The sequence below is a fragment of the Scophthalmus maximus genome, chromosome 5 (genome assembly GCF_022379125.1).
Source record: "Scophthalmus maximus strain ysfricsl-2021 chromosome 5, ASM2237912v1, whole genome shotgun sequence".
NCBI classification, from domain to species: Eukaryota; Metazoa; Chordata; class Actinopteri; order Pleuronectiformes; family Scophthalmidae; genus Scophthalmus; species Scophthalmus maximus.
The window spans coordinates 6,135,724-6,150,160 of NC_061519.1; the positions used below are offsets into that span (position 1 = coordinate 6,135,724).

Sequence of the window (14,437 nt, forward strand, 5' to 3'; positions counted from 1 at the left end):
GCTGTATCTGTTTCTTCACTGTCCATTTTCACCAATTTATGACTAATTAAAAAAAAAAAGAACATTGAAAGAAAGAAAAGCACCATATTTACACTCAACAGTAATTTGGGATTACATTTTTATTTCTAATTACAGTATAACAGTATTCTAGTCTACGAACAGGATTTAAAATATTATCCGCCAGTAAGTAGGAACTACTTCCGCCTGTCAGTGCAAGTGTGTGAGGTGCATTCATAGATCCACAGTTTGCTTTGCTATGACACACTGATGATGGCTGAGCGCAAACGCAGTCGTGCATGATGTTTTTTCAGTTCTGCAAACAACGGTTGCTGCAGCACATATATGATCTGTGTGTTAGGACTATGAGCCTATGTTTTTTTAAAAGGTTGAAGTAAAAATTCAAGGGAGTATCATTGAAAACTGAATTTCACATGTTAATTGCTCTAATTGATATAGTTTGACAGCATTTTTCTACATGTTTTTGTTTTATTGTCTTCACGTAGCTATAATTTGAAATATTCTTCATTTTATTTTTCTGAAAACATGAAGCTTTTGTACAAAGGACTGGTATCGTATTCTATTGGCAATACCACCCCTGGTTTTACATCAAGAATAAAGGACATTTACTTTCTGGTGTCCAATCAGAAAGAAAATCAGTGGTATTGCACATCACTAGTCCATGTGACAAATGTTGTGCCAGAAAACCACAGTTAAAATTTCCACTGACAGAAGATTCGATCTTCCTATTTATTTTTGTCTTTTTATGTTCTTTGGGAAATGCATCATATGAACTCCAGTGGCACTGGGATTCAGAGAGTAAACTGTAACATTAGCTGGTGGTGCACTTTAACTCATTTGCTTTCCGGAGCTAATTGCTGTTGCAAATGGATAAGTGCAGATGTTGCACTGTCTCACAGCAGAGAGACTCAACCGGTACAGTGTAGCATAGTAGCACATGAGATATGTCAAAAAGCCAGAGCTTGGAAAAATATAAATTTGCTATAAATATCTAATCAAAAAATATTTAAAAAGTGTTGAAACACACCAAGGACACTCAAGTATAGGCCTACTTATTAAAGATCCAATAATACTATTTACAACATGATGGTGGCGGCTTTAAATTGTTGTGAGGTCATTTTGTTGTTCAAAATGTACACTAGTGATATAAACTTTTTTTATTCAAGGCTTTACTGTACAACATGTGACTGACTGAGGGAGTGAGATGAATTTGGTTCCCCATGAGCCCTTCTTATGCCTCACCAAAGGTTTTAGACACATCATTTACAAGAAGTTATAATACGCCCTCTGAGCAGTGCTACTTCCTCATGGGGAACAAGACAGCCGCTTGTTGTCGGGAAGTGAGGGGAGTTAGCTGGTTAGTGTGCTAACTTCAGCAGAAGTGTAGTTGTGATAGAAGTGGGAAATAGAATCACTTCCAACATTATTCTTCTGTGTCGCACTGCAGATATATGAATTACCAACCAAAGCATTTTGGCCACAACTGTAGAGGTGCTTTCTGGCATCCCTGTGGACAATTACATATGCCTGAGTTTTTTAAAGGATGATGCGTGATGGTGCTGGCCAGTTTGGGCTGTCAAAACATTTATTAAAGACTTAATAAAAGCACCAGAAAGACAAACAAAGAAGCATCGTCCTGTCCTTGCTTGGTCCAGTGCCGCACACAGCCACACTTGAACCTTATACTATACTTAGATAGGCAGCGTCAGTGTTTGCTTGTGTTGTGATCTCTGATTCCTACCTGCTGGAGGGAGATGATCCCCTCCCTGCCGTCAGCATCAGTGGTGATGGTGAAGATGGCGGCTGCGTCCGCGTTAGTGATGCTGTAGGTCATCTCCGCATTCTGCCCTTCGTCCTCATCGTTGGCTCTGATCCGGCCCACTGTGTTCCCTACCGGAGCCTGCTCTGGTACATACAGCTGGTAACTCTCTGCAACAGCAACACAGCAATCCAATAATTGTAATATGAATGATTACGATGAAGAGTATTAATTGTGGAACTGTAGCAATGATGTCACAACTTTCGTTATCCACTAAAAGTCTATAAAAAATCTGAGACATACACAGACTATTTTTGATAAAAGTGATGTTTGCATTTGGGGAACTGGACAGTATGGATTCTGGTTTGAGTTATTGAGTTGAAGAAAATTTGATATCACTGAGGCAATCTAAAACAGCAGCTAGGCTTCCTAGATCGTCAGGTCTTAGGTGAAGGTATATATATATATATATATGTGTGTGTCATCAGCACAGCAGTGAAAAGATACCTTATGGCGTTGAATTATTTGACCTAGTGGAAGCTTGCAGATCGAGAATAACATTTTTAAAACCTAAATCTGAACCTTGCAGTACTAGTTTTGGGATGACGTGTGATTACCAATGGTGACCGAGTAGTTTCTCTCTAAAAGAGAAGAATAACACAGACTAAGTGCAGTGTCCTTAATGCTTAGTCAGGTTTTAAGAGGGTCAATTAAAATGGCATGATCTATTGTGATAAAAGCTAAAACAATTAAAATTGTGCTCGCCCCCCCGTCGACTGTTAAAAGGAGGTCATAAGTTACCTTGAGGAGGACCGTTTCAGTACTGTGTAATGTTCTGAAACCTGACTGAAACTTCTCAAAGATGTTATCATCACACATAAAAGCTAAACGTTTAGTTGAAAGCACCTTTTCGAAAGCTTTTGATAAAAATGTAAGTGGCTTAACTGGCTTAACATTATTCGAGGTTAGGTTTCTTTAAAGGAGTTTGGACGACAGCATGTTTAAAAGTGGATGGAAAAGTTCTTAGTTCCTAAACGCTATTAAGAATCAATAAAATACTGGGCCCAATTGTGTCAATAATACCTTTAAGAAATTTCCGATGATATCAAGGTTGTACATGGTTGGTTTCATGTGAGATATGATTTCTGTTAAAAAGGAAATTGGAATTTAAGAGTTTAAAATTTGTTGCGTTTTGTTGCGTTTGATCCTTAATTGTAATCATAAAACAGTTTAAAAAGGTTTCGCATGTCGCCTGTGAGGCATCAGTAAAATGACAGGGAGAGGTGGTGGAGACTGAGTGAGGGGTTAGGGTAGTTTGACAAAATTAAGTAAGAGAAGAAGGATGCTTTTGCTTCTTTAACTGCCTTTTGATAATTCTTCTTGGTGACTTTCCTGATATCATAAAATATTGCATACAAAATTATACACAAAACATTTTTTTCTCCTATGTCTCTCTTTAGTTCCTTTGCAGATTAATTAAGCCACGGCTGTGGAAGATGCCAGCTGCTAACTTGCTGTGCAGTCTAGGGTCGTTTGGTCTTCAGGGGGATGTTCGCAGGGGGCAAGGTTTATGACAAACAATTAAGAATTTTGCAATACAGCGCTCAAAGAGAGTGCATGATCCAATGTCTGTTGTGGACCTTTGACTTATCTGTTATCTCAGTGTTTCCATCCTGTTGCTCTTTTTCAATAAAACCTTTTAATGATATTTAGCAGTTCTCACAGGCTGTTTCCTCTAGTTGTTATTTTAAACATGTCACTGAGCAATATGAGGCTTCACCTTCTGTCATATCGATTTGAGTTCTGCTCTTACTTTGAGTTCACACAAAAAGTCAGCGACTATTTTTTTGTCTCTTTTGTTGGATCGCTGTCACTGTAATCTGACGTCAATGAAACACTTCCTGAAGATGTTTAAAATTCTGCTGCTCAAACTGCTGGAAGGGCAGTTCTGTGAAGGAAGAGAGTTTCATTGACAGTAACAATGACTGAACAAAAAAGGCAGTAATCAATTGTATTGATGGCATTGCTGCCATGGAAATGCACATTATACTGAGTATACGAGGCAGTTGAACATGGAGTAAACATGACACATTTGCAAAAAAAAAAATCTCCATTTTATTTTTATTTTTTATTTTTTTATTTCTCCGCTGCAATGCGGCAGCATAATCATTCCGGCTTTAAGCGAGACCTGTCTGTCTTAAGTGCGCCCTCCCGTGCACATTTCCCATGGTGGTGGCTGTACGCTGTGCTTGGCTGCTGTACTGACGATATTTCCCACAGTACTCGCTGCGCGTGGCCATTCTCCTCAGTGCCAACATTTCAGCGGCAGCGGTAGGCCTACTTGACTAAGCTGATGGCACCGCCAGCTAAGAAAGTCAAGGTAATTGCATTCCAGCCCTCATGGACAGAAGACTTTGGTTTCATTTTTCAAAAGGACCGTAATGTGTGTTTCGAAAATGTTGTTTGCCGACAATCTAGTGTGAAGCGTCATTTTGAGACCAAGCACGAGAAAACGTTCAAAGACGATGCAGATAATGCAGAATCAATTAAGCGTGCTGTGTCCAAGTATGGGAAGCAAGCAAAAGCCCTCAAAGTATTTGTCACCGCTAAAAACCATGCCACTGAAGTTAGCTATCGCATTGCTCATTGCATCGCCAAACATGCAAAGCCTTTCACGGATGGTGAAAATATTATGGAAGCTTTTCTCGGTTGCCCCCGATGCCCTGTTTGAAGGCTTGCCAAACAAAGAAATTATCAAGTCAAGAATAAAGGACATTCCCATGTCAGCTAGAAGTGTCCAGCGACGCATCGATGAAATGGCTGAAAATGTCAGAGCGCAGCAAACAGCGGGGTTAAAAGATGCTGTGGTGTTTAGCATAGCGTTTGACGAGAGCGTTGACGTAAATGACATTCCACGTTTGGCAGTCATGGCAAGATATTGCGATTCAACTGTAAGAGAGGGGCTCTGCAGCCTAAAGCCAATGCCTGGCACGACAAAGGGAGATGTGGTTATGGAACATTTTAATGAGCGTGGGATCAACATCAGCAAATTATTCACAATAACAACAGACGGCGCTCCCGCCATGGTCGGGAGACAACGGGGAGCTGTCAGGTCGATTGAAGAAAAAGTCGGCCACCGCATCATGAAACTTCACTGCATTATACACCAAGAAAACCTGTGTGCAAAGATGTCCAACTCTGATCTCAATGAAGTGATGGCTACTGTGGCGAAGTGATAAACTTTATAGTGACAGTTCCAGTCCCTGCTCGAGGAGATGGACTGCGCATACAGCCATCTCCCTCTCCACTCAGCTGTGAGGTGGCTAAGGACTTTCTGTCCGGAAAAGGCCAAGACTATCCAAGGCTGGAGGACGAGCAGTGGGTGGTGAAACTCATGTTTCTGACGGACATTACGGGACACCTCAACGAGCTCAATCTCCGACTGCAAGGTGCAGGGCAAACTGTTTTGGACATGTTCGACACATGGACGGCTTTTGTCGGCAAGTTAGCAGTATTCTCAAGTGATTTTGCCACCTCCACTTTCCGCTACTTCCGACACTTCAGAGAGCTGTCCTCCCAGCGCAACATCAGCACCGTTGAAATATGCGCATACATGCGCGAGTTTGAGTTGGAGTTCACAACGAGATTTGGGGACTTTAAGAGGTCCGGACCCATGTTCTCTTTTCTGATCAAGCTTCGATGGACATGAACTGAATTCATCCCTGACAGACTGGTTGGATACACAGGACATGGAAATGCAGCTGAAGAGCTCAACACTGTGGGTGACTAAGTTTGCAGAGCTATGGAAACAGCTGGAAACCACGGCAGTCAAAGATCACGGAGCCTGCATCCTCGCCTGCTGGGCATCTGCACCAAAGAAGTTCAACTGTCTCTGGAACGTTGCGCTGGCTCTACTGTCAGTCTTCGGGTCGACATACCTCTGTGAGTAGATATTCTCACACATGAAATACGTGTTCACCCCTATCCTGCAGTCGTTTAACGATGGAGCACACTGAGGCATGTGTGCAGCTTAAAGTCACAAACTCCAACCCCCAGATATTGGAGCTCAGCCAAGCCAAGCAGGGTCAGGGATCACACTGACTGGTAGGCATCTCTTTATTTGTTGTAGCCTAGTCCTACACCTGATTTTAGTATAGTTGTTAACCCATGTCATTACAAACAATGTTGATTTGCATGTGTCATGAGGATGATAAAGTTCTTATGCTCATTAAAAAGCCTAGTCTACATATTTTTTTTTGTTTTTGACATTTCCTCCCAGTGCAAATATGTTTAAATGAGCTACTGAAAGCAGTGTTCTGAAATGGGATACATTAGTAATTTGTAAACCTATGTTGTGATTAATTCAGAAGAAAATCTTTAAAATATTCTTGCAAGTGGTCTGTATGCATGGCCTTCACATGTTTTTTGTAAAGCTGCCCATGTCTTAAAAAATTGATGTGGATGTTTCCAGCATTCTGATGAGAATCGATTTTTATTTTATTTTATGCACTTAGTCTCTGTTTTTGACACTTCCTAAAAGTGCAAATATGTTTTTGAATGAGTTTCTGAAAGCAGTGTTTTAAGATGGGATATATGTATTAATAATGTGTAAGCCCATGTTGCAAATATAACAAAAATAAAAATCTTTAAAATGTTGATGCATGATTGTGGACTATATGAAAAGAACAAAATTCCAGGTTTTTTGAAAATGTTTGTGGTCACTGTGTCATAATTCAGCTCAATATTTAATATATTATAATATTTTTATTGTTGCTTATGGCACACTCATTAACGAGAAAATGTCAAACTGGCACTGCATGTCAATAAGGTTGCTGACCCCTGATTTACAATCTCCTAATATTTACGAGAGAAGGCAATAAAATGTGTTAGTGACTTTATTTATTAATTATTTATTTAATCTTGATTTAATCAGGCAAACTCATTGAGATTAAAAATGTATTATTCAAGAAAGGCCTGAGAACAATTGACATTTACAGCAACAAAAGACAAAACACAAATCACAGACAACAGATGAACAACACAAGAATGGGGAAAAAAAAGGCAGTTGCAAGTTTCAGTCAAGTGTTATAATAATAACCGTTTGAATTCTCCAAGTGAAATGAGACTGTTCAGTTTGAAGTGGGTTTGTTATTCATTCCATTTAAAAGCTGCATTATAGTTGAAACCAGTTTTCCCGAGATTAGTGTGAATGCGGGGAATGTCCAAATTGAAATAGTTGGCGGATCTTGTTCTGTAGTTACTGGATTTAACAGAAATGAGTGACACAGTAAGATAATCCGGTAGTTGTAACAGTAAAGCTTTCTATAGAAATAAAACAATGTGAATATTTCTACTTGATTGTAGTGATTCAAACTGACACATAAGATATGTGTAATACAGCCTGGATGAAACATGGTGAACACACAAATTCTGGGTTCTATTCAAGGGGTGACGAGCTGTCCGTCTTTCCCACTTTGAAAATACACACAAATTCACAAAAGGTTTGTAAGGTGAAGAACTACAGCACAGCGTACATTTGTGAACCTTTGTGGAAGCGGACTGCTGGAAAAAAAAGAGTCTCAAAACTCCACACATTGATACATGCACACGCATGTAAGAACCTTAGTAAGTTTTTAGACATTTGTACTCACAGGAAGCTGTTTGAAAGCAAACATTATCACATCTGTGAAGTAAAAGTAAGAAAATGCAGTGCTGATGAAAGCTGTGTCACAGATGTGAGAGTGACATGTGTTGGATATTCAGTACATGTTTCTATGCTACCTAATGCTATCAGTGTGCTTGTAAAACATATTTTAAAGTATCTGATGATGACAAGTTTAACGGAGGAAGACTTTCTCTGGGGATGAGGTTATGGACAATAATGAAGTCAGAAAGTGTAATTCTACCTCTCTGACGGACTAAACCACCACCTGCCACCGTCTGACACGGACAGCGCACCGCGAAGGAGCAACGTCACTCACTCTGCGGAAACTTCGGGGGGTTGTCGTTGACGTCTGTGAGAGTGATGTTGACTGTGGTGGACCCTGACAGTCCTCCGACGGAGCCCGCCATGTCTTTGGCCTGGATCACTACGGCGTAGTGGTCCCTGGTCTCACGGTCCAAGTTGGACATCGCCGTACGGATGGTACCTGAGGTAGAGGTGGGGGGATTTTACATTTATCAGTACTGAAGTATACATGATGAAGGTGACTACAGGTTACAAAACGATTATATATCAAAGAGATGAATCATAACTGCATTGAAATGGTCTTTAAAACAAGTAAATGTAGTTAGTTCGCCAAATGATGACACTAAGTTTCCCCTGGAAGGTTTTCATCCCAAGAAAAACTGTAAAATCAGTCATTTTAATAATTATAGTCATAATAACAACATATGTATAGCTCCTTTTTTCACGCTGCCCAATGCCGCTTTACAGAGAATGGAAAACAAACGAGAGGTCAGCAAGGTTTTGTAGAATACATGACAATGCATGAATAAATTAGTTAAGCAAGAAAATTACATTGTGAATCAAGTATCAAGCTCAAGCAATACATTCCAATGCAGTGAAAAACCTCAAAAACCACACACACACACACACACCCTAAGCTTACCCAGTTACATACAATACATACATTAAAGCATATAATACATAATACATAACCACATTATAAAGAAGAGGTGAAAGTCCAGTACAGTCTCTAGTACAGTATCTCCATCATGTAGCCCTGGGTCATTGTATCAGTGGATAAGACCTGCCCCTGACTCGGGTGTGCTTGTCTTCATGCTCTGGTGGAAACAATGTGGCTGTGATGACCTTGGTCTGCGATGTCCTTGATTCTATACCCTGTGCTCTCTCCCTGCAGCAGCTGGTATACTGTAGATCTCTTCCAGGTGCGTCTGCCTTTACCCCTCGATCACCAGTCCTCTCGAGTCGACTCCGATCCTCCTGAATCTTACCATAACCAGACCTGCTGTAACAATGCTTTATTTTCAGACCAGGTAAGACAGCAGAGAACAGAAATCGGAGGCTCTAGTGACACAGACTCATAAACACTGGACAGTTGAAGAATGAAAAACGGAGCCCGGTCTAATGAATATGGATTTTTGCGTAGCCTCAGCTGAGCCAACCATGGAGTCAACAGTCTACCTGAGCATTGTTGCTGACCATTTTCATCTCTTCACCATCTCCTAATGGCTACTTCCTGCAGGATAACGCTCCATGTCACAAAGCAAACGTCTCAAACTGGTCTCATGGACGTAACGGTGAGTTCGGTGAACATCAGTGACCCCCCCAGTCTCCGGGTGTGAAAATCCAGTAGAAAATCTTTGTGATGTGGCAGATCAGGAGATGTTTTGATGAAGTCAAGTGAACATGGAGCAGAATCTCAGGGGGAAAGTTTCCATCATCTTGTGGAATCAATGACGAGATGAACTGAGGCTGTTGACTGTAATTTCTGTTCTGAAGGGTAGTTAAGAACAACATACTTTGCCATTTAATTTGGAATACTTGATCAACACAATTGAACAGCAATACACAGCATTGACGATTCTGAAAGGGCCTGTTTCTTCAGCAGAAAGAATTTCCAAAGAAAACTGTCAGTGAGTCAGTGGCATATTGTCTTGATGAAGACAGCACTCCCGGTTTTCAACTTGCTGCTCGGCGCGTTCAAACTGAGGGAGCAGCTACTGCTAAGAGGTTTTTCTCTTGTCTTCTCACGACTTGAACGCTGAGCACGGCCTGTACACAACTTGCCATGTCGCTCAAAGGTTCCATTTGGAGGAGAATTTTTTTACAGTGCTCACCATTTTAGCATGCTTATACTGAGTAGCTACATTACAACATACAGTATGTCAAAATAACTATGTGATATATGAAAATAAAATATATACAATTACAAAAAAAGTTATCAAAAAACATCTACCAAATGTGTTGTAGTGTACTTGTCCATGCCCCCCACTTTTCATGCTCTTCAATTGATTAATCAAAGACATCAGCACACATTGCCTTCATGAAAGAGATATGGTTATTATCAATATTAAAACTACTTTCGAAGCGTAGTTGACACATTTTATTATCTAAAGCTGAAACCAGAGGCCACAGCATTGAAAACGTCAAAACCCACCGACGCCACCTGGCACCTTTAAGAAAGATTACTAAACTAATCTAACTAAAGTGCTATTAAGTCATTCATCTCAGACATTTAGTGGTATGTGGTGACATGAGAAACGACAAAAAGCTCAAAGAACGATAATGTGCGAAAACTATGCCTCTTAGCTGTTGCTTAAAAATGTCACAGTATTCATGACTGAAAATTGAATATATGCCTGTGTGATCAAATATTAATTGGTGGCAAAAGCAGTGATACAAAAGACAATAAAGCCTTATACCAAGGATTTATGTCATAAAATAATGTGATTTGGCCACAGGGAAGGTGTTTTTATGTTCATAGCTTATATTTTTCATCTTATGGTAAAACAAAAACATTAACACACACACTGACTTTATATATATAAATATATATTTCATATATTATTCATGGCTGTGAGAGCTGTCTGATTCTTGAGACATGTTTTCCTGACTGGAACATGGCCAGCTCTTTGTTTCACTGAAAATTGGAAGTGGTTTTGACACGGCATGCAGCTTCCTCCAGCCTATTTGGTGTACATTATTTATTTTCATACACAGCCATCATGTACAATCATACTTACTGTGTCACTATATTGCATTTAATTCACATAGTCCCAGTCCGTACCTCATTGTAAACAGCGTGAAGACGAAAACAATCTGAGACCAGACAAACACGATAACATTGCTCCGCAGATCATTATCATCTTCTATATTGTCTTTTATTTTGGTTGTTCGTTGTGTTTTGGCGCGAAGAGTAGGAAGAGGAGGAGGATTATGATGATCGGTCTATGAGCTGGACCGCAGTCAGATCTCACATCCATGTTGACACTGGAGACACCAGGTGTAAATGTATCAGCCAGGTTAAAGTCATATCTCTACACAACATGGACCAGGTGTGACAAGAGACATGTGCAGAGAGCGTGTTTATCAACCTTCACTCAGCCCCTTTTGTGCTTCGTGCTGCCGAACATACATGAACCAAAATAGCATGCATGTGCGTATAGACACGAGCCACACCGTCTGCGCTCCCACCGTTTGCCTGCCCGAGCTCCTTCAGGATCACTTCACGACTACTGCATGTGCCTCTGTTTTCATTTCTGTAATTCTAAGCCATTTGTCGTCCCAAAACTCTCCACGAGGTCACGCATATTCACGAGTTTTCATTTTTTCCATTTCGTCTATTATTCCCAGTCTGTTTCGACACATCCAACCAGTGGAATTTTGTTCATAAAGAAAGATGAGCCTCCAGTTGACTGTGGTGGGGCTACGGTGTTAACTGCCTTCTGCTGCAACACAGAATTATTAAAAACTTCCAAGCTTCCAAGTTATTACATGAATATATTCACAAACAGAGCAGAACATATGGTAAATATGAATTCATAAATTGTTATAGATTCATCCAAAAGCACTTATATCCTCTGAATTTTATACGTGAATGTTTTTAATTTTTTTATACTCACAATTTTTTTTATCAGTAAAACTAGCCCAGAGTGATGGACTAACTATATTTTTAGGTGACACCTTTGATGCGTGTTTTCCGTAATGATTCAATTTGAGCAGAGTCCACGTGGAGTGTTACTTCACACCGACCGAGAGCCACAGTGGCATGAGCTAATTTTTTTCGAGTGTGGTCTGAAAAATGCAATTGGACTGTATTTAAAAGGGGTTTTGTTTGTGCCCGGTGTGGTTTAATTTCGACGTGTGTCAGCTCATGTCTACTGTAGATTATGCTGAAAACAGGTAAAAGGCGAATTGTAGACGCCTGAAGGAGAGGGAGGCTGGTAGAAATGACCTCACTCTGAAAAACTGGTTCTAACAAGGACAGTGGTACCACTACACATACACACATACACACACACACAGTCTCTCTCCCTCATGAGACGAAGGCAGCGTTCGTTGAGCCTGGAGGCTGTGCTCCACTGCATTACTCGCTTCGCGGGCTCACAAAGCAGAGAGCCATCTGGCCTTATCAGCCCCTTCCGACTGAGCACAGAGACGCGGTGCAGCCCGGTCAGGACGGGCAGCGCACATTGTGCACCTGCACTACGCCGAGCGACCCTGGGGAGAGACGCATATCTGGAGCGACAGAGCCGGGGCGAGATGGAGAGTGAGTGGGGGGTGGGAGCGAGGCAGAGGGCAAAAGGAAGGGGAGGGAGAGAGAGAGAGAGAGGGAGAGAATAAGGAATTTAGCCGTTGCAGGGACGGAGACATGGTGGTGGTTTGAGGCTGGAATTAGTTATCGCCGGGGTTTTATTTGTGTTTTGCATTTTTTGGGTGCCAATGGGAATTTGATTGTAACGGACGTTTCTTCCCAGACGGATGCATAATCCGGGCTTCAGTGCTTTCTGACAGAATGACACAAAACTGGCCTCTGCCACCCGCCGAAAATGAGAGCGGCCTCGAATAATACGAGGATTGTGTGCAGGGGGGGGAAATGGATTTGATTTGCAAATTCTCCCCAGTAAAGAGCACTTGACATTATGAATGCAGCTCTCCAGTCCCATTTTTTCACTGTAATCCTCCGCAACACAGACAGAGGAGAGCGAGGAAGAGGAGGAGGAGGAGCAGATAAGAGGAGGACATTTTTCTCTTCTGTAAAGAGGCAGAAGACAGATCAGAAAAAGCGGGGGGGGGGTTACACATTCAAGTTCCCAGTGGAAAGTCTGTGTTAGTATTTAGCATCATTCAATTTGACACAAATTGTAATAATCTTTCAACATTTCTTACCTAATTCAATAAAAAAAGTTTAGCAACCAGCAGCTACTGCTATAAACTAAGGGGATAGAAGTATATTATTGATTTTAGTACTACTATATTTTATTAACAGTATTGTAGTAAATAAACGTACAAACTCGGCTGGTATTATCCTGTACAAGTTTGTTTGCTGACAAAATGCAAATGTCAAATATCATTTTCAACTAAACAACATTATTTCATGTTTCATGTCGTTGAGTTCTCTATTCGTTATCTGACATCTTAGTCTCTGCCTCTTTATACCTTTTGGAGGTTTTTCACCCTGCCTCCCTATTAACACTCCAGTGTTCCGACTAAGTTGTGGTGAATCCCAGGTACTGTATTTAACCTCTGTGGGGTGAGGGCAGTGTCAACGCTCCTGAACGTTTCTGGTGAAGTCACCTGAGGTCAGGGTGTCCACGTCAATGTTTTTGCGGGTCACTTGAGGTTAAGTATGAAAGTTTGCTAAGTCTCCTGGGAAGGGATGAAAGGATGAAGAGATGAAAGGTCCGCATTGGTGTCTCAGGCCTCCTCCTCCTCTGTTCAGGGATGCTGTCTCTATTTTAAATGATGTCTTCCTTCACTCCTCTCTCAAAGAATCTGTCTTCCCTGTCCCAGAATATGTTCATCTGTGTCTGCAAAGGAGTGTCCCCTGTCCTGTAGATGTGTTGAGCCATCCGTTTGTTTAGTTTCTACAATGTACAGTCCTCGCTGCATATACTAACTTGCGTTTCTGTGTGTGTGGTGTGCGTCTTTGAGGTGAACCAGTCTTTGTCTTAAAGGGATAGTTCGAACTGTAAAGAAGAGAGACTTATATGGTTCTGCCCCGTGCGGTCCAGTCCTGATTACATTACAGTCACATTTAAATGCCTCACATTAAAAAAAAGTCCAGTGTGATAATATCAATGATTGATGAACCCGCAGTTTGTACATTTACTGCCCTAAACATTTAGTGTGTCGTAAAGGAAATTATAGCTATTCATAAACACATTGACGTACAAGTTTAAGAGCGCCCAGAACCTCGCAACTTTAATGGGATTTCAGCAGTTCAAGTCCAGTGGATCACTTTAATCATAAAACGGGTAGGTCAAATCAAGCGATCTGATTGGTTTGTAGCCATGGCATAATGAGCATATACAATGGCTATGACGTTGAATTAGTTTCCCTATCACTCCGCGACTGAAGAAATAACGACGTAAGTAGACGCGAGTAGACGTCAGTAGACATGAGTAGACGCTAGTAGACATCAGAAGATGCGAGAAGACGTCAGTTGGCGTCAGAAGACGCGAGGAGACGCGAGTAGACGTCAGATGAAGTTAGTTGACGTCAGTAGACGCGAGTAGACGTTAGTAGACATGAGGAGACGTCACTAGACGTGAGTAGACGTCAGTAGATGTAGTTATTACTACAAGTATTGTGTGAATAATGCAAACCTGATATCATGATAGGGGGTATTAGTTATTAGTTATAATTATTCTCTCTCTCTCATTTGCAGTTACTGCCACAACTACCGATACTAATACAATAGTAATTGTATATATTAATGGGGAAGTTGATCTTTGATCACCAAAATCCTCTTCTCTATGCACAACCCTTGCAGATATTAGTATTTGTTTGTGTAATTAATTTGCTAGAAATTATATAAAACACAATACATACTATGATGAAGTTGATTAATAGCACTATTGTGTTGTGAGTATTTTTCAAACTTCCCACAGATCCTGCGACAATGTTGTTGTCATACTCTTTTGGCAATGATGTTGTAGTATTGCGACGGGCCTACTTCAGGTACCAGTACC

General features: G+C 40.9%; 1 protein-coding gene across 1 annotated transcript in view; it reads right to left on the reverse strand.

The window, feature by feature from the left end:
- Positions 1–14,437, reverse strand: part of LOC118311203 (cadherin-18-like) — a 118,095-nt gene that overhangs the window by 27,311 nt on the left and 76,347 nt on the right. Inside the window, exons 5-6 of the mRNA XM_035634830.2 lie at positions 7,759–7,926; positions 1,760–1,947 (exon numbers count right to left, since the gene is read on the reverse strand). Coding sequence (XP_035490723.2) covers positions 1,760–1,947; positions 7,759–7,926 — 356 coding nt within the window. The remainder of the gene's footprint in view (positions 1–1,759; positions 1,948–7,758; positions 7,927–14,437) is intronic.